Source organism: Pan paniscus, chromosome 1 (genome assembly GCF_029289425.2).
Source record: "Pan paniscus chromosome 1, NHGRI_mPanPan1-v2.0_pri, whole genome shotgun sequence".
Classification (NCBI taxonomy): Eukaryota; Metazoa; Chordata; class Mammalia; order Primates; family Hominidae; genus Pan; species Pan paniscus.
Window position 1 is genome coordinate 179654453 of NC_073249.2, and position 24288 is coordinate 179678740.

At 45.4% G+C, this 24288-nt stretch overlaps 1 protein-coding gene and 1 long non-coding RNA gene across 5 annotated transcripts in view; one reads left to right on the top strand and one right to left on the bottom strand.

The window, feature by feature from the left end:
• LOC117981044 (uncharacterized) overlaps positions 1-24288 on the top strand; it is a 68638-nt gene that overhangs the window by 25213 nt on the left and 19137 nt on the right. The window lies entirely within an intron of this gene.
• On the bottom strand, positions 1867-14154 carry CYP4A22 (cytochrome P450 family 4 subfamily A member 22). 4 transcript variants are annotated; one of them, XM_003829583.8, is made up of 12 exons: positions 13915-14154; positions 10671-10812; positions 9979-10023; positions 9359-9486; positions 8201-8325; positions 7678-7832; positions 7131-7237; positions 6854-7044; positions 6624-6757; positions 5664-5728; positions 5441-5517; positions 1867-2990 (listed from the first exon to the last, which is right to left on the bottom strand). In XM_003829583.8, exons 1-12 carry the CDS (start codon positions 14107-14109, stop codon positions 2795-2797), a joined length of 1560 nt encoding a protein of 519 aa, XP_003829631.4. In that variant the 5' UTR covers positions 14110-14154; the 3' UTR covers positions 1867-2794. The 4 variants fall into 4 exon arrangements, with proteins under 4 accessions (XP_003829631.4, XP_054949275.2, XP_034820412.3 ...); XM_055093300.2 differs by having other exon boundaries at positions 2795-2990; positions 7678-7736; positions 13915-14109; XM_034964521.4 differs by lacking the exons at positions 6854-7044; positions 7678-7832 and having other exon boundaries at positions 2795-2990; positions 6624-6809.

Genomic DNA, 24288 nt, shown 5'->3' on the forward strand with positions numbered 1-24288 from the left:
GGTTCAGATTTAGGAAGAGAGGCAAGGTCTGCATTAAGAGAGGCTGGGACAATCAGTGACACTATCCCAGGGGTAGTACATGGGGCCCGGGTGCTGGAACAGGGCCCAGGGTCAGCAGTACCAGCACCCAGGCAGTCACCAAGTGTGGACAGGGTTGAGGATGCCCCTGCCCCATCAGGGTGGCCAGCCAGAGAGGCAGAGGACAACCAAGAAGTTGGTTCCCAAGAAGTGCTGTTGGGAAGGAGCTGCTTGGGGTCTGACAGCCTCTTCCACCAGCCAGACCCATTTGCCTACCTGGGCTTCTCCCACCCCTGACTGGACAGCTGCCCACTCCATGAGCTTCCTGAGAAGCCTGCAGGTTCCATATATGAGGGAAGTTGACAGGTACCTGGTGACGTTGCTAGGCTGGGGTCTCTTTCTGCACCTCACTGGGACTGTGGAGAGCTGAGTTTACAAGGTCCTCATGACAGACCAGGCCTTTGAGGCTTTCCTGCTCAGCTCAGTGCAGCCTCACTATAGCTGGGATGTGGGATGTTCCCAACCAAACTCCTGAAGCCTTGATCCCCAACACAGTAGTGTTGGGAGGTGGGTCCTAGTGGGAGATATTTAGATCGTGGAGACAGATCCTTTATGAGGAGATTAGTGACCCTTCCACCTCACAGGCTTGAGTTTTAGCTGTATCTGGAATGGACAGGTTTCCAAGACATCGGGATCAAAACAGAGACTTGCTTCCTTAGTCTCTCTCCTGCTTCCTCTGTCACCATGCAATCTCAGCATATGCCACTCCCTTTTTGCTTTCTGCCATGAGTGGAAGCTGCATGAGGCCTTCATCGGATTGAGCTGCCAAAACTTAAACTTTTCAGCCACCAGATCATGACCAAATAAACCTCTTTTCTAGATCAATTACCCAGCCTTGGGTATTCGGTTACAGTAACACAAAACACAGCAAGACAGGCTCTTAGCTCAGCCTTGCTGTGATTCATCTTGAATCTAAATCTTGAATGGAATGGAGACCTGGAGTCTTTTCCCTACAGGTGTGAGCTTCTCCCTCTGATCTCCTAGATAAATATTGTTTGTCTAAACTCAGCTACCATGGGAGCCTCAGGAGCTGGAGAGGGTGTGGGCACCAGGGGAGACATGGTATGAGGCTGTGTGCAGGGGGATGGATCAAATCAGGCCCTGCTAGGGTTCTGGCACCAATGGGCACACCTCATCTCCATTTTCCCTCTTCAGTAGGGATTTATCTCCCTGCCTTAGTGTCTCCTCTTCTAACCCTATCACTTTCCATGTGAAGCTAGACAAAGCATGCAAACTTGTGAACCTTATTCTAGAGAGGAGGGAAGATAGAGGGATTGTCTGGCTGACAATCATGTACATAGGTAGGTAGCATACAGAAGAGATTTAGATGGACACATCAGATGACAATCAGGTAGGGGCTGTGCCAGGATGAACAATGGGGTCTCCATGTTGTCCACATCCTAATTCATGAAACCTGTGATTGTGGGACTGCATATGTCACAATGGACTTTTGAGTAAGTAACGGATCTTGAGGTGGTGACATTATCCTTGATTATCTTAATAAGCTTGATGTAACTAACCACAAGGGTCCTTATAAGAGGGAAAGAGATGTGAAGACAGTCACAGAGAGAGAGATTTGAAGATGCCATTGGCTTTAAAGAGGAAGGAGGGGACAGTACCAGGAATGCAAAAAAGGCAGCTCTGGAGCTGAAAAGCCAAGGGCTCTACCTGAAATCTTCTAGGGGTGGGGGTTTGGCCCTGTCCAGAACTTGTTTTCATCCAGTGAAACCCATATCTGACTTTGACCTCCAGAACTGTAAGAGAATAAAAGTCGTTATTTAAAATCACTGAGATTGTGATAGTTTATTACAGCAGTAATAGGAAACTAATATAGGAACAGACAAGCAGGCAGGAAGAAGGAGACAGGTGTATGGGCAGACAGTCTGGAGGGCAGGCAGGAGTTTGGGCAGTGGGTGGAGATTCGGGGATGTTGGGGTTATCGGACCCAACACCAGGTTGTGGGGGTGACAAAGTCCGGCAGAGTCAAAGCAGTGAGAAAAGACAGTTTGAGAGAGAAAGTGGGTCCAGGGCGCCAAAGCTAAGTATGGAGACTGTGAAGGCCCCGAGCTCTGGAAGTGCAGATTATTTATTGGTGATCAAACAAAGAAACAGGTGGTGAGAATGGCGGGGGTCGAAAGGGCATGTTGCATTAAGCACACAATTTACAGCTGTGACGGTTTAGCATCTGCTCTGCTACTTGAGATAATGGAGAGCAGGTTCTTTTAACTCAAGATACAATTGATCCTGGGAGAGCAAGGAGCAAGGAGCCAGCAAGTCCAGACACATTCCAGAGCCATGAGCCCTGGATTCTATCCAAGCCACGAGGGGTTTTATGCCCTGGGTTTCGGTTATGGTGCATCAGGGTAGCCTTCCACCCTTCAGCACAGAGCTTGGTGTTCCAAAGGCCACAAGGGGTTTTAGACCCTGGATCCTGGACATGATCCAAGACTCTTTTACATTATGTCAGACATGCAAGCTCTGCCTCAGCTTCTCCCAACACTGAGCTTTTCTCCCAACAAGAGATACAGGTGGGTAGGAGACAGGTAGACAAGCAGGTAGGGAGCTTGGAGAAAGGTGAGAGAGAGAAGGCCAGGCAGACTGGGGGACAGCAGGCAGGTGGGAAGAAGGGAAGGTGGGCAGACAGAAAGCAGGACAGAGGCAGACAGGCAGGAGATAGGAGTGGGGGTCAGGAAGACAGGATGGCAGGTGGAGGCCCTCAAAGCTGGTCCCTGTCTTCACAAGGGTTAGGGAGCCTCCTGAGATGCAGGTGGATTCCATTTTTGGATTTCAACACAAGTCGTGCCATGGGGATGGGGATCCTGGTGGGATCAGGCAGCAGCTCAAAGCGGAGCAGGGTCAGGGCCGTGGCCACCTTCAGCTCGTTCATGGCAAATTGTTTCCCGATGCAGTTCCTGGGCCAGGCGGAGACAATGAATTGAGAAGTGTCCTCAGGCCCCATTCTGGTCTGAGCAGGTTTTGGCCCCTGACCCCAGCCCTGAGCTGGACATTCAGTGCCCAACCTCATGTGTCCAGCCCCTGCACACTTACAGCCCACGGACACTTCTACCCCATCCTGGCTTCACACTGTCCCAAACCTTGGACAGAGCTGTCTTCCTGGGCTAACTCCTAACTCCTACCTTCTACCTCTGCTCTCAGCAGCCTGAAACCCTCTATCAAGACAGGGCCAGGGCTCTAAGGCACAGAGTCTAATCACATGAATAAATAAAGAGTTAATCAATGGTTTGTTCACTCCTCCACAAACATTTCTTGTTCTCCAGTGCGGAGGTCAGTTCAGGTCCTGTAGGGTGAGGGTGGGCCACACTCTCAGGTGCTTCCCACGTAGTGGGACACACAGGGACCTGAATCCTCATAGGGGGTCCCCGATGGGTGGATTAAGGGAGTCAGAAGGGCAGTGGGAGGCTTCCTGGAGGAGAACTGGGTGGGTGATCCTCAGTGTTGCCCCACCTGCCTCCCACCCCAGGGTCCGGGCTCCTGTCTAACCTCACTCCTCCACCCACCAGCCCCTGTAGCCTTCTAACTCTACTCCAGAAACGTCCATCCTTGTCCTTCCTCAGTCTTCTCACTTGGACTTTCTGGATTTCTGCTTCCCCTCCCTGCACACTGAAGCCACAGCCCAGCTCAGACCCTCCCACGCTCTTCATCACAGGTGGGACAGCATCCCAATGCCTCAGCCGGCAGACAAGCCCTCCGTGGGCTCTTGTCTCACCCACATTTTACCTGTCCAGCCCACATCCTAGCCCTGTTCATGTGGAGATGGCGAGAATGTCCTCCCTCCACCTCTGCCTGCCACATCCTCAAGGCTAAAGTCACAGCCCAGCTGCCTCTCACTCCCTGCCAGCTGGGCCTCTCCCTCCCAGGCCCCCAGGTAGCATTCATGATTTATCCATGAACACTCACAGTCCAGTGCCACGGACAGCACCAGGGACAGGGACACTCAACAAGCCACTCAGTGAGTGAATGAGTGAAAGGATGGTTGATGGAACGATGTGTGTCTGGAGCACAGGATATATTTCTCTACAACACATTTTTGTACCTTTTATCTCTGTTTTCTCATCATGCTGCATAGGACTTGACCCAGAGAGGTAGCGTAAGAAATACTTTTATATTTGAATGATGTTATTAAAGTTTTAAAATGAATAAAATAGAATGAAATACACTGAGAGTAAAATATTAGTTCTGAGCTAGAAATGGAGCTTAGGAATGCTCTCCGGTTCTCTAGTGGCAGCGACATGATTTGCAGGCAATGTTTACAAGGACTTCCTCATGCTGGGATAGACAGACCAGTGCTGGAGAAGGAGTTTCAGGAGGAAGCTTTCCTGTTCTGTGTAAGTGGACTCACCATTTGAAGAAGTCACATAATTATTTCTTTGAACAAACTTTGTTTCTACTAAGAATTTGTATCATTTTTGCCCTTGTGTATGTCACAGGACGATTCCTGATGCCACGATGATTTCCACCGCAGCCATTCTGGAGTTTTCCTCTCCAGCTCAACAGCTATTTCAAGTGTGTTTTATATTTCACATACCAGGAGGCTTCAAATGTTGTGCGTTATATGATAATTATTGGGCTTTTCTCTCCAAGACAGTGTACTGTTCACATTTTTATGTTTTTGGCCAATATTGTGCTAAGTGGATTACGGGACTATGGCATAAAGTTCCTAAGGCATGTACAGAATTTGCCAAATGGGGAAATAGAAGACGTAAATATGTGAACACTATATAATGAAGTAAAAATGTCATTGGGCAAGACAGAAAAATGTATGATATGACACACACTGTTGTAAAACTTTCTTCAAAGGGCTACCTTAACCTCTCCCTTATATGGCTTGAAAGGTAGGATTTGCAGGTCATCTGTATTATAAACAGATGCAAAGATTTCAATGATTCATCTCTATGACAGACTAGTGAATTAAATAGGGAAGGTAGTGTGCTGCATTGAGGATGTGTGGGGAGAGAGAAATCTACAGTTTACTATTCCTGACAACTGAGAAAAGCAAACAGCTGAAGTTGAATTTACTGGAGAATATCTAATTTTGAGAATTCATATCCTTAAAGTGAGGAAAATACATGAATATACTGAAGTTTGGAACATGCACTGACAGTCAATTCAGGCTGCCCATTTGAAGAAGCAGAGGGAGCAAAGTCTCCATGGGGTGCTCTGAATGCCACCTTCCTTTTGTACACAGAGACGCCCACACCAGGTGCCTGACTTTTCCACAAATACCAACATTTAAGAGCACACCTGAAGATGCCACATATGAACATCAGGCTGACAAAGATCAGAGGGTTGACCAGAGACTTCCCTCATTCCTCTATTCGAATTACCACACAGGACGTCTCACCTTGATCCTCCTGAGAAGGGCAGGAAAGCGTGGCTGTGTTGAGCAGAACCCGGTGCAAAACGGGAAGGGTCAAACACCTGCAGAGAGAGCACCAGAGCCAGGATAGTTAAGGATCCAGCACCTACTTGCCACCCATGAGGGGACAGTACTCCCAGAGGTGGAAGCAGGAGAAGGTATTGGTCTTGAGAGATCACCCCATTTCCTCCTCTCAAGGACCACATACCTCTGGGTTGGGCCACACTTTTGGGTTGTGGTGAAGGCCATAAATGGAGAGGAAGACCATGATACCTGTGGTGCAGGTTGGAAAGAGAGAGAAGACCGATCATTTGCATGGGGTGGCCTGGTACTTCAGCCTGCAGGGGCAAAAGAAGGCCCAAAACACCTACTTTCTATAAATTGTCACTTTGACTAGGATGATTCTGCCATTACGCAGGTGGGTTAGGCTTGACAAAGCATGTGAGTTCAGATGATGAATAGACAACCATTTATGCAGGAATGAGAAGCAAGAAAGAATCAGAGCATTACTCTTTAGAGTAAGTCCAGTGACATTTCACATTCATCAAATATCCTCCAAGGGTCATTGGAGAATATACATGAACTCACTCAATACAACAACGCTCCAAGGAAGACATTCTTTTGCTCTCAGTTTTCAGGGGAGATACCTGAGTCTCAGAGAGACCAATTGTCTTGTCTGTGTTCACACAACTAGGTTATAGCAGGACTGGGACCAGAACTGGGGGAGTTGAGCCTTGGTGGCCCCAGATCTGGTCATTGACTGCTCTCTGCCATCAACCTGAGGGTTCCTCAGAGACTGGACAACAGCCGACCCAGGAAATGAGATTCCTGATAAGCCTCTTTTGCACTGACCCCATGAGGAAAGAAACACATCCCTCTCTGCCCTTGTCTGATTCTTTTTCCAGCCCTGCACATCTCAAGGAATAGGATTTTACAGTTACTGACCCAAGGCCACATTCAGAGATTAACATTTATTTCTTGAACTTTCGGTGGGTTCAAGCTCTCGGCCAGACTTTTCAAATTCATCCTAAATACAAAGTATGTTTTTGATTTTTTTAGAACAAAAGGGAGACCCAGAGATGTACAGAACTCTGAAGCACACATGGATTTCTCACCCTCCACACGTCCCCGTGGAGACTTTGGGTGAGAGGGTGGGGAAACTTCATACCTTTGGGCAAGGAGCGCCCATCAGGGAAGGTGACGGGAGTGCTGAGCTCTCTTCCAATGCCTGGCACCGGTGGGTAGAGCCTCAGTGCCTCCTTAATGCACATGGTGGTGTAGGGCATCTGGTCCAGGTGGTTCCTGAAACAAGTCCATCCTGAACACCAGCAAGGCCTGGGCAGACCAGGGGCCCCTGTGGAGAAGGCAGGGAACCCCATCTTTTGAGCCCTCACTCACCAGGTGATGGAGGCTCCATCACCCAGGAGGCCATGGATCTCTTCCCGGCACCTCTCCTGATGCTTGGGGTGTGTGGCCAGAGCATAGAGGATCCAGGAGATCCCACTGGCTGTGGTGTCGTGGCCCTCAAACATGAACGTGTCCACCTCAGCACGGAGGTCCTTGTCTGACAAGATGCTCCCATTCTCCATCTGGGAAGACCGTGGTGAAAGTGCAGGGCTTGTCTCTTGCTATGTACTTCTGGGCAAAGACTCAGGCCTCTCCTACACATACTCACTTTGGCCAAGAGGAGGATGTCCAGAAAATCCAAGTGCCTCTTCCTCTTGATCTTCTCCAGCTCCCCCTCCTTCTGTAGTTGAGCCTTCCTCAGTTGGATCACTTGGTCTGTACCAGAACAATGGTTACCAGGCAGAGCTGAGACCGTCAGCAGCCCCCAGGAGGCCTAGCTGCCCAACTGCCCCAGTGTGGGTGCCTGGTAGATCTCAGCATGAATGTGAGTGTGGGTGCAGGGTCAGGGGTGGAAGCTCTAGTACTGTGTGAGGCAGGGCACCCCTCCCGCCAGTGGCACAGTTCATGGAGGCTCCGCTTGAATGCTGTTTGGACAGGGTCTCATTCAGTTATCTCCATGTGGGGACATTGATAAACCAAGGCACAGAATCTGGCCCCTCACATCTCAGCTCCCAGCCCCTGAGCAAGGGAATTCCCCAGGCTGAGTGTGTTCTGCGTTCTGCAGGGTTACTAGGGGCCTCCTCTGCCTGAGGAGTCAGGGCAGGTACTTTCACTGTGCCTGGGAAAGGCTGGGAGACAAGAGGAAGAGACAGAACCTGTGTGCTGATGGGCCAGCTGGCAGGCGCGGTGTGTCCAGCTGCCAGCAGAGGTCAGGCTGTAGATGGTGTCATTCTCATGAAAGGCATTCCTCATACGGCAAAAAACCAGGCTGTTCAGGTCACTAATGGCCTGGATGTAGGACTGAGAATTCCTGAGGGAGAGTATGAAGAAGAGACCGCAGTAGGGGTGGGCCCATTACCCGGAAGTAGAATGGGGTCTGAGAGGAAGCAGTCTCAGATAATGGGGACAAGCAGCCTTGAGGCAATGTTTCTTCTATCTTACAGCCCTATTATCCTTTGGCCTTTATCAGATGGTATGAACATCCAGGGTCCACCTGTGCTAGGAATTAGGCATCTGTTCCTGAGACTTTGTTTGGTCTGGACTGGAATTAGAGTTTGGTCAGGGACTGACTCTTCCTTTGTGTGGCGGTGAGCCTTCACGCTGCCCCACCTGCCCCTCAGGTATGTGCACTCCACTTGATAAGAACAAGGGCCCTGCAGCTGGAGGGTTGTCACTGACCTGTCCACCTGGATGCTGCCCTGATGGCTGAAGGCACACTTCATGATGGTGTCCAGGGTCATCAAGGAGACGTGCTGAAAGACCTCCAGAGGGGAATCCTGGCCAAGGAGCTCTTCCCATTTGTCCTGTGGTGGGAGGGGGCATGGACCTTCTTAATCTCCAAGAAGTGCTTTGCTAATAAGGCCTGGCTTTTTCATGTACCTGCAGATATCCTGTTTTTTCCTGTAGCTTGCAGATATCTTGGTTGGGATTCTTCACTTTACAGAGCAGATGCATTGTAGAAACTGGGACTGTAAAGCCAGTGTTGGTAAACTGACGCCTAATTCTCACACACTTTTAATACAACATTCAACAGATCCTCTCACAATAGCATGGATTAAGTATTGAATTTTGAGATTCAGTTAGGACATATGGTTGCGAAAATTTTGTTGTTATTGTTGTTCTGGGATAAATAATGGGGGACTCTTCAGTGTTCTGAGAGCTGAGCTAGTTCTGAGGGACTAGTAGGACACCAACTTTAGGGCAGAAAGTTTCAGTGCCAAAGATAGCTTAAGGGGCTAGTATGGGCACTGTGTTGTAGAGAAAACAAGGACTTCAATTCTTTTCCATTCATCAAAATGTGCTGGGCACAGTTGGGTGAGAAATCAGAGTCCTGACTGGAGATGATGCTATCTATGGCAGGTATCACTCTGAGAACATAGACCTGATGTTCATTTCCTTCCCAGGGTGGCTTAAATCCATGCAGAAACCTGGGGCCCCAGGCCAGAGCCTGGGTGGGTGACATCTTGGCCTGTCCATGCTGCCACTGAAGCTGCCATTGCCCAGGCCAGCCAGCATAGGAAGTCCTACTGTCCAACAAGATTGCATACGCCTCCAGTCCCTTGTGCTGAGGTTCCAAAGTGGGAGGAGAAGGGCCTTGTGTTCATCATGAATCTCTATTCCTATTGTGGGGAACAAAGTGTGGATCTGACCTGATGCCTGGGTGTTCTCCTACCTTATACAACTCTGGGGAACCCTCTACTCTCACAGCAATGACCTGAGAGTGTTGTTCCATGTGTCTATGTCTATGTCTGCCTGTGGGACACAGGGTTGAGAGTGGAGTTGGTGAGAGTGTGTGCTGCGAGTGGATGTGGGGAGAGGAGAGAGACATGGACTCACCAGCATCACTCGTACAGAGTCTGCCATGAGCCCCACGTATGGCTTCAGGATGTCATAGTGGAAGGCTGGGGTCAGCATCCGTCGATGCTGGAACCATGTCTGCCCATTCAACAGGAGCAAGCCGTACCCTAAGGTAGACACGAATGTGTGTATGTGTGTGTATCAGAGGCTGCACGGACCTAGGGATGACTGGTGACAGTTTGGGCGGGAGAAAGGTGGCTTCTTGGGGGAAGAACTATCCAGAAGAAGCCACATCATGGGCAAATGCAGGAAAAGGAGGTATATTTCAGGCATGTGAATATTCTGATTGAGCTGCTACATGCATGTGATTATGACAGCTGTGAGATAAAGCTTGAAAAGGGTTGTGGGCAGATGTAAAATAAATGTGAGGCCAAGGATGTCTGTAGAGAACTGAGACATGAAATGGAAGAAGCTGAGCCTCAGGAAGGTTTGTACCAGCATTAGGAAGGGGTGAGGGTCTTGTTAGAAGAGGGAAATGAGGCTTGATTTGGGGATGAGGTCATGATAGTGGTGGCCTCTAATCTGTTGTTCTCTGTGAGCCAAATAAATAACTCAAACCTAACTAGGGAGTGGGCTGCAGTCCTAGTTTGCACACATACCAATCCATGGAGCCAGGAATCTGTAGGAACCATGGGATTTCGGGTCTGAAAGGCAAGAAAGGGCTTTATAGGAAACTACGAGTTACTAAGAAGGCAGTCTCAGAGGCAGCATCAGTTCTTGGTGTCTGTCAGTTGGCAGTTTGACCCATGTTACCTCCCACTTGACTCCCATCCACTTCTATTTCTGTCCTGAAGGTCAGTGTGGGCTCAGGAAGACAGACTCAGTGTTCCAGCAGGAAAACACCCAGAGGGCTAGGAAGGTGAATTGGTGAGATACATAGGCTAGGTCTTCAATGACAATGAATAATACAGAGCCATGGGTTTTTCTACATTGATGTTTTCCTAGTCACCTCCTGACCAGGACAGGCAACAATTAGAGCTTCGAAACCCAAGTCAATGTGGGTATGAAATTTGTTTTACAGATCTGGGGCAATTTACGTTTCAGAAAACCTCAATTTTCTTAATAGAGAAATAGAAAAGTATAGAAAATTCAGCCCCACATATTGTTTTAAACATTCAGTATTCAGTAAATATTTTTGACTACAGCCTGGGCATGGTGGGCTTGGTGGATGTGTGGGAGAGGTTTCAGATATTGATGTTTGAACAGCCACTCTCTTCTGGAATTTTACAGACCCAGGAGCATGTGTCAAGAGGGAAGACACATTGCAGTTGGGATGGGGGTTTGATCTCACCTGATCTCCCCAGAATCACCTTCATATAGTCAGGGTCATAGAGCTGGACACGAACTTTGCCTCCCCATATCCAATAAGGACAGGCACTTGGGAATGTCTTCACCCGTTCCTGAATCCGTTGTAGCTCCTGGTCGTGTTGGAACTGTCAACGAGGGTAGACAGATGAACACTTTCATTTACTTCTAGTCTTTGCAGCAGGAGTGAAGGGCAGGACAACTACAGGAGCCATGTAGCGCAGGTTACGGATTTAGATCTGTTTCTGATGACCTGAGCTGTGATCCAGATTCTTTGTATCTCCCCAGGACTTGACCTTAGGCCAAGCGCTATGAGCCCTCACTCAATGCTGCCAGCAGAAATTTAAGTCAGCCATTGTCTTCATGCTGTGTAACATCTCTGGAAGTCATAAATACAACAATTTCCATGGGCAATGTGCATAACTCGTATGACTTGATGGGCAGATTTGTAAAATCATTTGGTATATCTAGAGAATAAAATGAATTAATGTGAACATTTTAAATTACACAATAATTTTATATAATCATACTTGTTATATTTTCAATATTGTCCCAGAATATATGGTAAATATTTGTTGAGATAAAATAGCGTTTGGGATGTGTATGGCTAAGCAAAAAAAGATTAACTATAAAATTGTGTGCATAATAGTATTCTACATGTTGAATATGTACAGATTTATGGGATGGAGTCTGAGTATATGCATATGGTGCTGGTGTTGGACAATAATTTTGAGATTTGGGTTTCTTATTCTCATTTCCACTTATCAATGAATTATGAGCTCCCTGCTGCCTGCAGTCATCTTTCTAAACTCTTCGATGTGGATCACAAAGCCCTTGGCTTTCTGGCTTCAACTTCTCTTTTCTTGCCTCCAGCCCTGCTGGCAATTCCACCATCACCCGTTTGTTTCAGCTCCAATGCCAATGCCACCACTGCTGCTGATTCACACACCAGCTACACCTGCTCACTCTTCTGGGCCCTGGCACTTGCTCTTTTCTCTACCTTGAATGCCCTTCCGTCTGCCACAGAGCAGCCACCTCTCCTCAGCTTTCAAGACTCAGCTTTGCTTTAATCTCATCTGGAACCCTCAAAGACATTGGGTCCTAGTGATGTTCCATGTGGCCAACTCTTCTTTATTTCAACTGCTTCTAGTAACTCAAAGCAACTGTCTACCACATAAGTATCTAATGTCTGCCCACCTCCTTCTGATAATCATATTGTCCAGCTCTGAGGCAGCTTGCCCTACTGTGGGGTAGGCTCCTTCATTCAGCCCATGCTTACTGCACACATACTATGTGCCCAATGTGGCTCAGGCACTGCGTTAGGACACAGCTGTGGTCCTTATCTGTGTGGAATTTTCAGTCTAGTTGGGGGATAAGAAAGATTAGAGGCTGTGCAGTAGGGGATAATGGACACTATATGGAATGAAGGACAAGCATCTGGGGAAGCTTTGAAGAGGGACCTAACTCAGAACTGAACATTAGAAAGCTCTTCCTCACTCACTGAGTCATCATTTACTGAGGGACTATTAGGTTACAAACATAAATCAGAGATGGTCTCTCCCAGAAGAATCCCACACTTATGACACTGCAGAACAGTAACTAAGTCAAGTTAACACTGCTCTGGCCTCTTGAGAAGGATAGCCCATAGAAAAAAGAGTCGGCCCTTCACTTCTGGGAGACCCAGGAGGCCTTCTTGAAGAAGGTAGCTTGGTGCTGGGCCTTGACCGATAGATATGAGTGAGAAAATAATTCCAGGTAGCAAGCACATTGTGATCAGAGGCCTAGAGGTTGAAATGCAGAGGCAGGTAGTGAGGTAGTGAGTAACATATGGTAAAAGAGGAGAATGGGAAAGAAGGCAGAGTGGTATTGGGACCAGTCCATATAGGGCTAGAACTTTGTCAGGTCCCCACATTGGTTCTGCTCTGCTGAGAACTATGTTGCCTCCTTTGCTGAGAAACAATAGGCCTCAGCTCCCTGCAACCCCTATCTCTACTTAAGTGTGTTCAATTCATAGCACCTTGGTGAGTCCCTCTCCATGCAGCCGTTTACCTTGCTCTGTTCCTACCCACCCCTCTCCCCATGCAGGGATAGCAGTACACAGGGGATGGGCTGTGTCCCTCCTCAGCCCTCTTGCTGCTCCTTTCTCTTCTTCCTCTGTTCCTCTACACCTGGTATGTCCAATCTTTTGGCTTTCCTAGGCCACATTGGAAGAAAAATAATTGTCTTGGGCCATGCATAAAATACACGAACACTAATGATAGCTGATGAGCTCAAAAAAATTGCAAAATAATCTCATAATGTTTTAAGAAAGTTTACGAATTTGTGTCGGGCCACATTCAAAGCCATCCTGAGCTACATGCAGCCCCATGGGGCATGGGTTGGACAAGCTTGCTCTATTCACCTGAGCTGACCATCAAGCTGTGCCAGGATTTTGCTGATTGCCAGGGCACAGGAAGGGGATGACATGCTCACCTCCAGGGAGCTCACAGTCCGGGTGCGTGGGAGGAGAGCCAGGAGGTCAATACACCCTGTTCAATGTGCAACTCAAACACCAGTCTCCTCACTTGGAGGACATGATGCAGGCTGCCCCCTTCATGTGTACCCACAATTGTCAGGTTTTCAGGTCCTAAATCACCTGTTGTGGAAATTCCGTGAGTCTTGGGGAAACTTACTTAGCCAGTTGGCCCCCTACACCAGCAGATCTCTGCCTCAGATATCCACCCCAGCAGAGTGAGCTCTTTTCCTGCAGTCTGACACCTTCTCAAATTCCTGCCTGTATTCTTCACAGACCATGAACTCCTCATGGCACAGAGTCCTCAGATGGGTGTCTGTGCTCCCAGGCAAACGCAGGGCCAGGCAGAGACAATGGCATTGAGTGACTGGACAGGGAGCATCTAGAAGCCTTGTTCTTTGAGAAAAGCCAAGGCTTATGGGGTAATCAGTATGGAGACAATCAGGCATTGCCCTCCATGTGCAGGACTGCCAAGACACACTTGATATCTGCAGAAGGAGGGCATGGGTGATAAAGCTGAGGACCAGCAGGATGGGCTTCATGGGAGGAGTGAGCTCCTCATGACTGGGACAAGCTGAAACCAGAGAGGTAGGCTGGGTGTTCCTACGAGGCCTCACGTTTGTTACAAAACAAGGCTTTGCTCTATGGATTTTGTGACCAGGGTCTCAGAGCCGCATCCCTCCTTGCCCTCCCACTCCCCCATTGAGTTCCTCCCTACCTCCTGGATGTGCCCGAAGAGCCAGTGGGAGGGAGGGCACGGGAACTGCTGGAGGGCTTTGAGCAGCCACTGCCTGTGCAGGTAGAGCTGAGCTGCCTTGATCAGCAGCAGAAGCAGAATGAGCAGGGAGGTCACTTGGAGGATCCCGGAGACACCACCCAGGAGTCTGCTGGGGCTCAGGACAGAGACACTCATGGTGCAGCACCTGCTGGATCTCTGAGTGCCCCTTCCTCTCTCTGACCACCCCTGTCCACCTGTGCTTAAGTCATGGGAGGATTGTCCCTCCCACTTGTGGGGAGAGTGAAGGGGGAGAGCAGACTTGGACCTCAGAGTTCAGAATCGATTGACTATGGATGATCCACCTAGGGGAGCAGTGGGAGAACAGCTTCATCAGCTGTCTACCACATTTCCCTGTCCATGTACCTCACAAATATTTAATGAGCATTTACTGTGTGCCAGGCAGTATGCTAGGTGTGTGGGCACCGCTGCGAGGAAAACAGACTTGAATGCTGACCTCAAGGAAATTGCATTCTGCTTTACTACATTGCAATAATGTTCATTCAGTAGCACTTTTTTTTTGTTATGTGTTCAAAGAAAATTCTCAACATGATATGTATATTTAAACTTAACATTAACCAAGCCCTGAATCATTACTTTTGTCTTATTGCAATCTAATTTTATTTACCATAAAAACCACTTCCATCTATATATTGAGTGAGGAGTGGGAATTATGTCTTTCTATTAACTGGATGATGATATGGACAAACAGATGCTAACATGGCAGCTGTTCAAGTACTCTATTTTATTCCATTGGGGACACTGGTCTCATAATATCCATAGCATGATTTTTTTCTCAATTCATATACATGACAATTTAAAAAAATTCTACATCATGTTAGTTATGACTTTTTCCCCCATTGATAGGTCTACCTTCTCTACCAGAGAAAGTCCTAGAGCAATTTTAGTCCTACTTCAGTCTAGTACTATAGCCACAGCAGGAGCCTGTTTACCAATTCTCTTTCATCCTACAATAGTATGTAATTATACAATCAGAACTTTGCACTCTGTTTAGGAGCCCTGACTAAGGACAATCTGTACTAAACAGAAATTAATATTTAAAAAATGATTTCTTTGTCAACCTCAAGTAAAGTAGGTTAAATAGCAACTATTGCTATGAATTAACCCTCCCTGGCATTTTTACATGCATATCTGTGCATGAGCATTCTTTTTGTTCCTCTTTTTATAATTTCAACCTTTATTTTAGATTCAGGTACGTATGCAGGTTTTTTACACTGGTGTATTGTGTGATGCTGAGGGTTTGGATACAAATGATTCTGCCACTCAGGTAGTGAGTATGGTATATATTAGTCAAATTTCCAATGCTTACTCATATCTGTACCTACCCCTCTAGTAGTCCCCAGTGTCTATTGTTCCCATATTTCTGTCCATAAGTATCCAACATGTAGTTCCCACTTATAAGTGAGAACATGTGGTATTTGGTTTTCTGTTGCTGTGTTAATTTGCTTAGGATTATTGCCTCCCAATTCATCCATGTTGCTGCAAAGAACATGATTTCATTATTTTTTTTACAGCTGCCTAGTATTCCACTGTGTATATGTATCACATTTTCTTTATCCAGTCCACCATTGATGGGCACCAAGGTTGATGCCATGTCTTTGCTATTGCGAATAGTGCTGTGATGAATGTATGAGTAGAGGTGTCTTTTTGGTAGAGCAACTTATTTTCTTTTGGATAGATAGCTAACATTGGGATTGCTGGGTCAAATAGTAGTTCTATTTTAAGTTCTTTGAGAAATCTCCAAACTGCTTTCCACGGTGGCAGAACTAATTTACATTTCCACAAACAATGTATACACATGATTTTTTTTTTCTGCAGCCTAGCCAGCATATGTTGCTTTGAAACTTTTTAATAATAGCCATTCTGACTTGTGTGAGATGTGGTTTTCATTCACATTTCTGTTGCTTAGTGATGTCGAGAATTTTTTTCAATATTTGTTGGCTGCTCATATGTCTTCTTTAGAGAAGTGTCTGTGTCTTTAATGGGGTTGTTTGTTTTTTGCTTGTACTGGAAGTTCTGGCCAAGTAAGAGAAAGAAATAAAGGGTATTCAAATAGGAAAACAGAAGTCAAATTGTCCCTGTTTGCAGATCACATGATTGTATATTTAGAAAACCCCATCGTCTCAGTCCAAAATCTCCTTAAGCTGATAAGCAACTTCAGCAAAGTCTCATGATACAAAATCAACGTGCAAAAATCACAAGCATTCCTACACACCAATAAGAGACAAACAGAAGCCAAATCATGAGTGAACTCCCATTCACAATTGCTACAAAGAAAATAAAATACCTAGGAATACCACTTACAAGGGATGTGAAGGACCTCTACAAGGAGAACTACAAAACACTGCTCAACAAAATAAAAGAGGACACAAACAAATGGAAAAAAATTCCATGCTCATGGATAGGAAGAATCAATATAGTAAAAATGGCCATACTGCCAAAATAATTTATAGATTCAGTGCTATTCCCATCAAGGTACCACTGACTTTCTTCACAGAATTAGAAAAACTTCTTTAAATTTCATATGGAACAAAAAAGAGCCCGCATTGCCAAGACAATCCTAAGCCAAAAGAACAAAGCTGGAGGCATCACGCTACCTGACTTCAAACTATACTACAAGTCTACAGTAACCAAAACAGCATGGTACTGATAACAAAACAGATATACAGACCAAAGAAACAGAACAGAGGCCTCGGAAATAACACCACATATCTACAATTATCTGATCTTTGACAAACCTGACAAAAACAAGCAATGGGGAAAGGATTTCCTATTTAATATATGGTGCTGGGAAAACTGGCTAGCCATATGCAGAAAACTGAAACTGGAACCCCTTCCTTACACCTTATACAAAAATTAACTGAAGATGGATTAAAAACTTAAGATGTACAACCATAAAAAGCCTGGAAGAAAACCTCAGCAATACCATTCAGAACATAGGCATGGGCAAGGACTTCATGTCCAAAACATCAAAAGCAATGGCAACAAAAGCCAAAATTGACAAATGGAATCTAATTAAACTAAAGAACTTCTGCAGAGCAAAAGAAACTGTCATCAGAGTGAGCAGGCAACCTACAGAATGGGAGAAAATTTTTGCGATCTATCCATCTGACAAAGGGCTAATATCGCGAATCTACAAAGAACCTAAACAAAATTCACAAGAAAAAAACAACCTCATCAAAAAGTGCGCAAAGGATATGAAAAGACACTTCTCAAAAGAAGACATTTATGTGGCCAAAAAAACAGAGCAAAAAAAGCTCATCATCACTGGTCATTAGAGAAATGCAAATCAAAACCGCAATGAGATACCATCTCATGCCAGTTAAAATGGCAATCATTAAAAAGTCTGGAAACCACAGATGCTGGAGAGAATGTGGAGAAATAGGAATGCTTTTATGAAGGGGTGGCCTGCCCCTCCACACCTGTGGGTATTTCTAGTCGGGTGGGACAAGAGACTGAGAAAAGAAATAAGACACAGAGGCAAAGTATGGAGAAACAACAGTGGGCCCAGGAGACCGGCACTCAGCACACCAAGGACCTGCACAAGCGCCAGTCTCTGAGTTCCCTCAGTTTTTATTGATTATTATTTTCAATATTTCAGCAAAAAGGAATGTAGTAGGAGAGCAGGGTGATAATAAGGAGAAGGTCAGCAAAAAACATGTGAGCAAAAGAATCTATGTCATAATTAAGTTCAAGGGAAGGTACTATGCCTGGATGTGCACGTAAGCCAGATTTATGTTTCTCTCCACCCAAACATCTCAGCGGAATAAAGAATAATAAGGCAGCATTACCGCAAACATGTCTCGCCTCCCGCCATAGGGCGGTTTTTCTCCTATCTCAGAATTGAACAAATGTACAATCGGGTTTTATACCGAGACATTCAGTTCCCGGGGCAGGCAGGAGACAGTGGCTTTCCTCTATCTCAACTGCAAGAGGCTTTCCTCTTTTACTAATCTACCTCAGCACAGACCCTTTATGGGTGTCGGGCTGGGGGATGGTCAGGTCTTTCTCATCCCACGAGGCCATATTTCAGACTATCACATAGGGAGAAACCTTGGGCAATACCCAGCTTTCAAGGGCAGAGGTCCCTGTGGCTTTCCGCAGTGCATTGTGCCCCTGGTTTGTTGAGACTAGAGACTGGTGATGACTTTTACCAAGTATACTGCTTGTAAACATTTTTTTAACAAGGCACGTCCTGCACAGCCTTAGATCCCTTAAACCTTAATTTCATACAGCACATGTTTTTGTGAGCTCCAGGTTGGGTCAAAGTGGCTGGGGCAAAGTGGTTGGGGCAAAGCTACAAATTAACAACATCTCAGCAACGCAATTGTTTAAAGTAGAGGTCTTTTTCAAAATGGAGTCTCTTATGTCTTTCCTTTCTACATAGTCACAGTAACAGTCTGATCTCTCTTTCTTTTCCCTATACTTTTGCACTGTTGGAGGGAGTGCAAATTAATTCAACCATTGTGGAAGGCAGTGTGGCAATTCCTCAAGGATCTAGAACCAGAAATACCATTTGACACAGCAATCCCATTACTGGGTATACACCCAAGGAATTATAAATCATTCTACTATAAAGACACATGCACACGTATGTTCATTGTGGCACTGTTCACAATAGAAGAGATTTGGAGCCAACCCAAATGCCCATCAATGATAGATTGGATAAAGAAAATGTGGCACATATACACCATGGAACACTATACAGCCATAAAAAAGGATGAGGTCACGTCCTTTGCAGGGACATGGATGAAGCTGGAAACCATCGTTCTCAGCAAACTAACACAAGAACAGAAAACCAAACACCACATGTTCTCACTCATAAGTGGGAGTGGAACAATGAGAACACATGGACACAGGGAAGGGAACATCACACAAGGGGACCTGTCTGGGATGGGGGGTTAGGGGAGGGATAGCATTAGGAGAAATACCTAATGTAGATGACGGGTTGATGGGTGCAGCAAACCACCATGGCACATCTATACCAATGTAACAAACCTGCACGTTCTGCACATGTATCTCAGAACTTAAAGTATAATTAAAAAATGAATTGTTTAATTTCTTTAGGGATTCTGGATATTAGACCTTTGTCAGATGCATAGTTTACAAATATTTTCTCCCATTCTGTAGGTTGTCTGTTTACTTTGTTTATAGTTTCTTTTGCTGTGCAGAAGCACTTTAATTAAGTCCCACTTGTGAATTTTTACTTTTTTGCAATTGCTTTTGAGAACTTAGTTATCAATTCTTTCTCAAGCCTGATGTAAATCATCATGTTTCCTAGGTTTTCATCTAGGATTCTTATAGTTTGAGGTCTTACATTTAAACCTTTAATCCATCATTTTTTTTTTTTTCGATCTTGGCTCACTGCAAGCTCAGCCTCCTGGGTTCATGCCATTCTCCTGCCTCACCCTCCTGAGTAGCCGGGACTACAGGCGCCCACCACCATGCCCAGCTAATTTTTTGTATTTTTAGTAGAGACGGGGTTTCACCATATTAGCCAGGATGGTCTCGATCTCCTGACCTCGCTATCTGTCCTCCTCGGCCTCCCAAAGTGCTGGGATTGCAAGCATGAGCCATCGTGCCCAGCCCCTTTAATCCATCTTAAGTTAATTTTTATATGGTGTAAAGTCAGGGTCCAGTTGCATTCTTTTGCATATGGTCACCCAGTTTTCCCAGTACAATTTATTGTATAGGGAGTCCTTTTCCCATTGCTTATTTTTGTTGACTTTGTTGAGGATCAGATGGCTGTAGGTGCATGGCTTTATTTCTTTTTTTTTCTTTTTTTAAAATTTTATGTGTTAAAATTTTGATTCAGAGGGTACATGTGCAGGTTTGTTACATGAGTATATCACATGATGCTAAAGTTTGACCAAGGTCGTGAACACAGTACCTAATAGGTAGCTTTTCCATCCTTTCCCCCTCCCTCCATCCCATCCCTTTTTGGAGCCCTCAGTGTCTACCATTCCCATCTTTGTGTCTGTGTGTATCCAATGTTTAGGTCCCAGTTATAAGTGATAACATGCGGTATTTAGTTTTCTGTTACTGTGTTAATCAGCTTAGGGTAATGGCTTCCAGCTGTATCCACGTTGCTGCAGAGGACATGATTTCATTCTTTTTTTTATATGTTAAGTTCTAGGATACATGTGCACAACGTGCAGGTTTGTTACATATGTATACATGTGCCATGTTGGAGTGCTGTACCCATTAACTCCTCATTTACATTAGGTATATCTCCTAATGCTATCCCACCACCCTCACCCCACCCCACAACAGGCCGATGTGTGTGACCCTAGCTTTCCTTCTGACTCATACCTCCTGGGTCCTGACCATGACTTTCTTGAAAGTGTAGCCCCAAAATTCTCCTAACTTCTGAATCGACTTCCTCTGATCCCTACCTCCTAGATACTAATGCTTCAGTCTTTCACTTCCTCTCCCAAGTATTAGAGCAAGTTGTATCTCCAAAGGGATCTAAGGAAGCTCTATGCTGCATCCTTAGGCCCCTAGGCTATGAACCCAGGGAGTCTTGTCCCTGGTGTCCCCCTCAATTTAGGCATACAGCTCTCCACATGGGCAGTATTGTGGGACCCGTTCCCCACAACCCTTACCAGGATCTTAGAACTGATAACCTAGTATTTTAACAACTGGAACAGGGTCTACAACAACATAATAGATCAGGATGAAAACAAATTGAGTAAATAAAAGGGAGGTGCATATTCCTACAGTGGCAAATGTGTGCAACGAGCGAACATCCTTCCACTGTGTTTCCAAAATGCATCTACAAAGACAGAAAGGAGAAAGAAAGAGAGAAAGAGAAAGATGGAAATAGTAAAGAAAAAACAGTGTACCCTGTTTGTTTGAAAGCCAGGGTAAATTTAAAACCTATAATTGATAAATGAAGGTTTTCTCCATGACCCTGTAACTCTCCAATACCACTTTGTTGTCAGTGTAAACAAGGGCATAGCCAAAAAGCACTGAGGCCACTGACAACCAGTAGCCTTCCTATCCAAAATCCTTAACCCAGGAACCTGCGGATGGCCCAAATGCATTCATCAGTTGCAGCGACTGCTTTGCTAACAGAAGAAAGTAGAAAATTAGCCTTTAGAGGAAACCTCATTGTGAGCCCACCTCACCAGTTCAGAACTATCCTAAGTCAAAAAAGCAAAAAGGGTAGGTTACTAACTCAAAAATCTTAAAGTATGGGGCTATTCTGTTAGAAAAAGATAATTTAACATTAACCATTGAAAATTCCCTTACCCCAGCAGATTTCCTAACAGGGGATTTAAATCTTAATTACCATACAAAGGCCCAACCAGATCTAGGAGGAACTCCCTTCAGGACAAGACAATAGATGGTTCCTCCCAGGTGATTGAGAAAAAAACACGATGGGTATTCAATAATTGAGGGAAAGTCCTGTAGAAGCAGAGTTAAGAAAATTGCCTAATAACTGGTCTGCTCAAACGTGCAAGGTGTTTGCACTCAGCCAAGCCTTAAAGTACTTACAGAATCAAAAAACTCTGTCTCAATTCTGACTCAATAGGTTACCCACACCCTCTCTGAAATGAATTTGCATAAGAGAGAACTGTTGCTTGTAGGAATGCATCTTGATGGGGCACCTGGGTTAATAGGAAGTACTTGGGAACCCAGCCCAGCTCTGGGACTCACCCCTGAGCACAAACGCAATGTCGGGCACACTGGTAAAGGTCCACTAGAATCCAGCAGCCTGGACCCCTTTCTTTGTGGTCAAGAAAGGTGGGAAAACAGGTGCAGGACTGCTACATCCACCAACTTTCTGGTATTTTTTTTTTTTTCACAATAGCCGTAGAAAACTAAAATGGGGGGGATTACAATCATTTCTCTGAATATCTTGATCTCCTGACCTCGTGATCCACCCATCTCGGCCTCCCAAAGTGCTGCGATTACAGGCACTTCTCTGAATATCTCATAGAATTATTCACTTATTCACTCATTTATTTATTCAAAAACAAAGGTTTTTTTAACCTCACCGTTTAGTAGCTAAAGGAAGGAAAATAAATTATTGTGTTAAAACATTATAGAGGGTGTACTGAAGGAATAAATCGTGGGCTTGGGCCATTCAGAGACAGAGAAAATAAATAAGTAAAGAGGTCTTTAAGGATGAAGAGGAGTTTACCAGTTGGTAAATACTAGAAAAAGGAAAAAGCACTGGCAGATTCATGGAGATCATACATGAAAGAGCAGAAATGGGACCAGCTCCTCTTCAAATTACCACTCCTCTCACTTTTTTCATAATTATCCCCACAAGGTCATACCAAAGGTCATCAATTCAGAATATAAATCAATAGATTTCCAAAAGAATTCCATGGAAGTCAGCTCTCCCAGGGGCCCCATTTCCTCCTGCTCCCTAATCCATCTAAACTCTTATGCCCAACACCTTCCTCCTTTGCCCCACTCATGGCAGGTGACACATTCGAGAACCCAGAGAGTCAGAGTTCTTTTCTTTCTGCCTCAAATCCTGGGCTCCTATCCAAACCAAAGAGTAGGGACATGTAACTATTTACACTTCATTCCACCCAACCTCCCCTAGTTCTGTGGCTACTTTCCACCAGCCATCACTGCCTCCCTAACCCCGACTGGGGACCCTTGGACCCTGACTCTTTCCCTACTTGGATCAGCACCTGTTTTTCTCCCATAGCATGGGCAACAGTAGCTCTGAAGTCAGAGATTTTGGCTTTGAATTCTCACTGTGCTTTTTTTTTCCCCTCCCTAGATTCTCAATTTCTTTAGAGTCGGGCTCATAATGTGGTAATGGCCAACATTTAGTGAGCACTTGTTATGTTCTGGCCATGAAGCCAAAACTTTACATGCTTTCTCCAGAAAAACTCTACAAAAGAGATTTTTTAAAAAATCTTCATATTATAGGTGGGAAAACTAAGGCACAAACAGGGTAGTTCCCTGTCCAGAATCCCCCAGTTGGTAAGAGGTACAGCCAGGATTGTAATCCAGGCAGTCGGGCTCCAGAGATTTTGCTGTTAACCATTCATTTAAACGACGTCATGATTAAGTTGAGCCTCCAGTCCAGATGGCAGCCCCTAAACCTTCCAGGGTCATTTCATGTTTGCTATGTTTGATTCATTATTTTCAAATTGCAGGAAGATGTGTCAGATTATGAACTCCCCAGATTGGCATAAATGCAAGTCTCACTATCCAGGGCAGCTCCTGTGAGAAACTGAATGGCAATCATGGGGCTAGGTGTAGCATAGTCATTGAAAGCAATGTTTATGGAGAATGTTTAATGATATGAGTAAAGCATGTGGGAAAGTGATAAAAGTAGAACATAGAGCCGTATGTAGAGTATGAATGTAACTCTTAGAAACGTGTGCTTGTGATTGTCAAGACTTATTAAAAAGTATACATCTAACCCACTTATTTATTTATTCATTTATTTATTGAGACAGAGCCTTGCTCTCTCGACCTGGCTGGAGTGCAGTGACATGATCTCAGCTCACTGAAACCTCAGCCTCCTAGGTTAGAGTGATTCTCCTGCCTCAGCCTCCTGAGTAGCTGGGATTACAGGCACCCACCACCATGCCTGGCTAATTTTTGTATTTTTAGTAGTGACAGGGTTTCACCATTTTGGCCAGGCTGTTCTCAAAGTCCTGACCTCCGGCAATCCGCCCACCTTGGCCTCCCAAAGTGCTGGGATTACGGGTGCGAGATACTGAGCTTGGCCTATCCCATTTATTTACTACTCAGATACCTCCACAAAAACTCCTGAAAGGTGGTAACTCAGCTGCTATGTCCTTTGCTTCCCATCGCATGATGCAGATGACTGTGTCTGTTGATGATGCCCAGGAAATACCTACTGATTGAATCCATGAGTGACAGCTGGAAAAAGCAAAACTTTGAACTGGTTATATCACCATCCTGAAGAGACTCCAGTTCGGTTTTGAATGCCACATTGTAAAAATGAAACTGATATATTTGTTGTTGGATATTTCCTGATTCGGTGTTTAGGCAAGCCAAGGCAGAGGAGGGAACACCAAGATGCCCTTGGTGGCATCTTGAAGCAGTTACTCCTGTGGGTAGATCAGCCCAGGGAGTTGATTTCTGGGTTTTGATACAGGTGAGTTTGATGCTGATGTAACTTTACATTTCCTGTTTACTTTTACTCCTGTACAAAAACTGTATCTTCCAGGCACAAACCTTTAAAACTTAAATATTTGCTTGCTTTTCTAGTCTGACGGAAGGCACAGAAATATGCTTAGTTTTAGCTGAGGACCTTCGGTATCATCACTTCCTTCCTGGAATGAGAGGCAG

Excerpts from the sequence above, each read along its gene's own strand:
- CYP4A22 (XM_003829583.8), bottom strand. The coding sequence starts at position 14,109 with ATGAGTGTCTCTGTCCTGAGCCCCAGCAGACTCCTGGGTGGTGTCTCC. Across the intron at positions 10,024-10,670 it reads GGTGATTCTGGGGAGATCAG|ACCCGAAATCCCATGGTTCC; the intron begins GTGAGATCAAAC and ends CTTGCCTTTCAG. Across the intron at positions 7,045-7,130 it reads ACATCCTCCTCTTGGCCAAA|ATGGAGAATGGGAGCATCTT; the intron begins GTGAGTATGTGT and ends CGGTCTTCCCAG.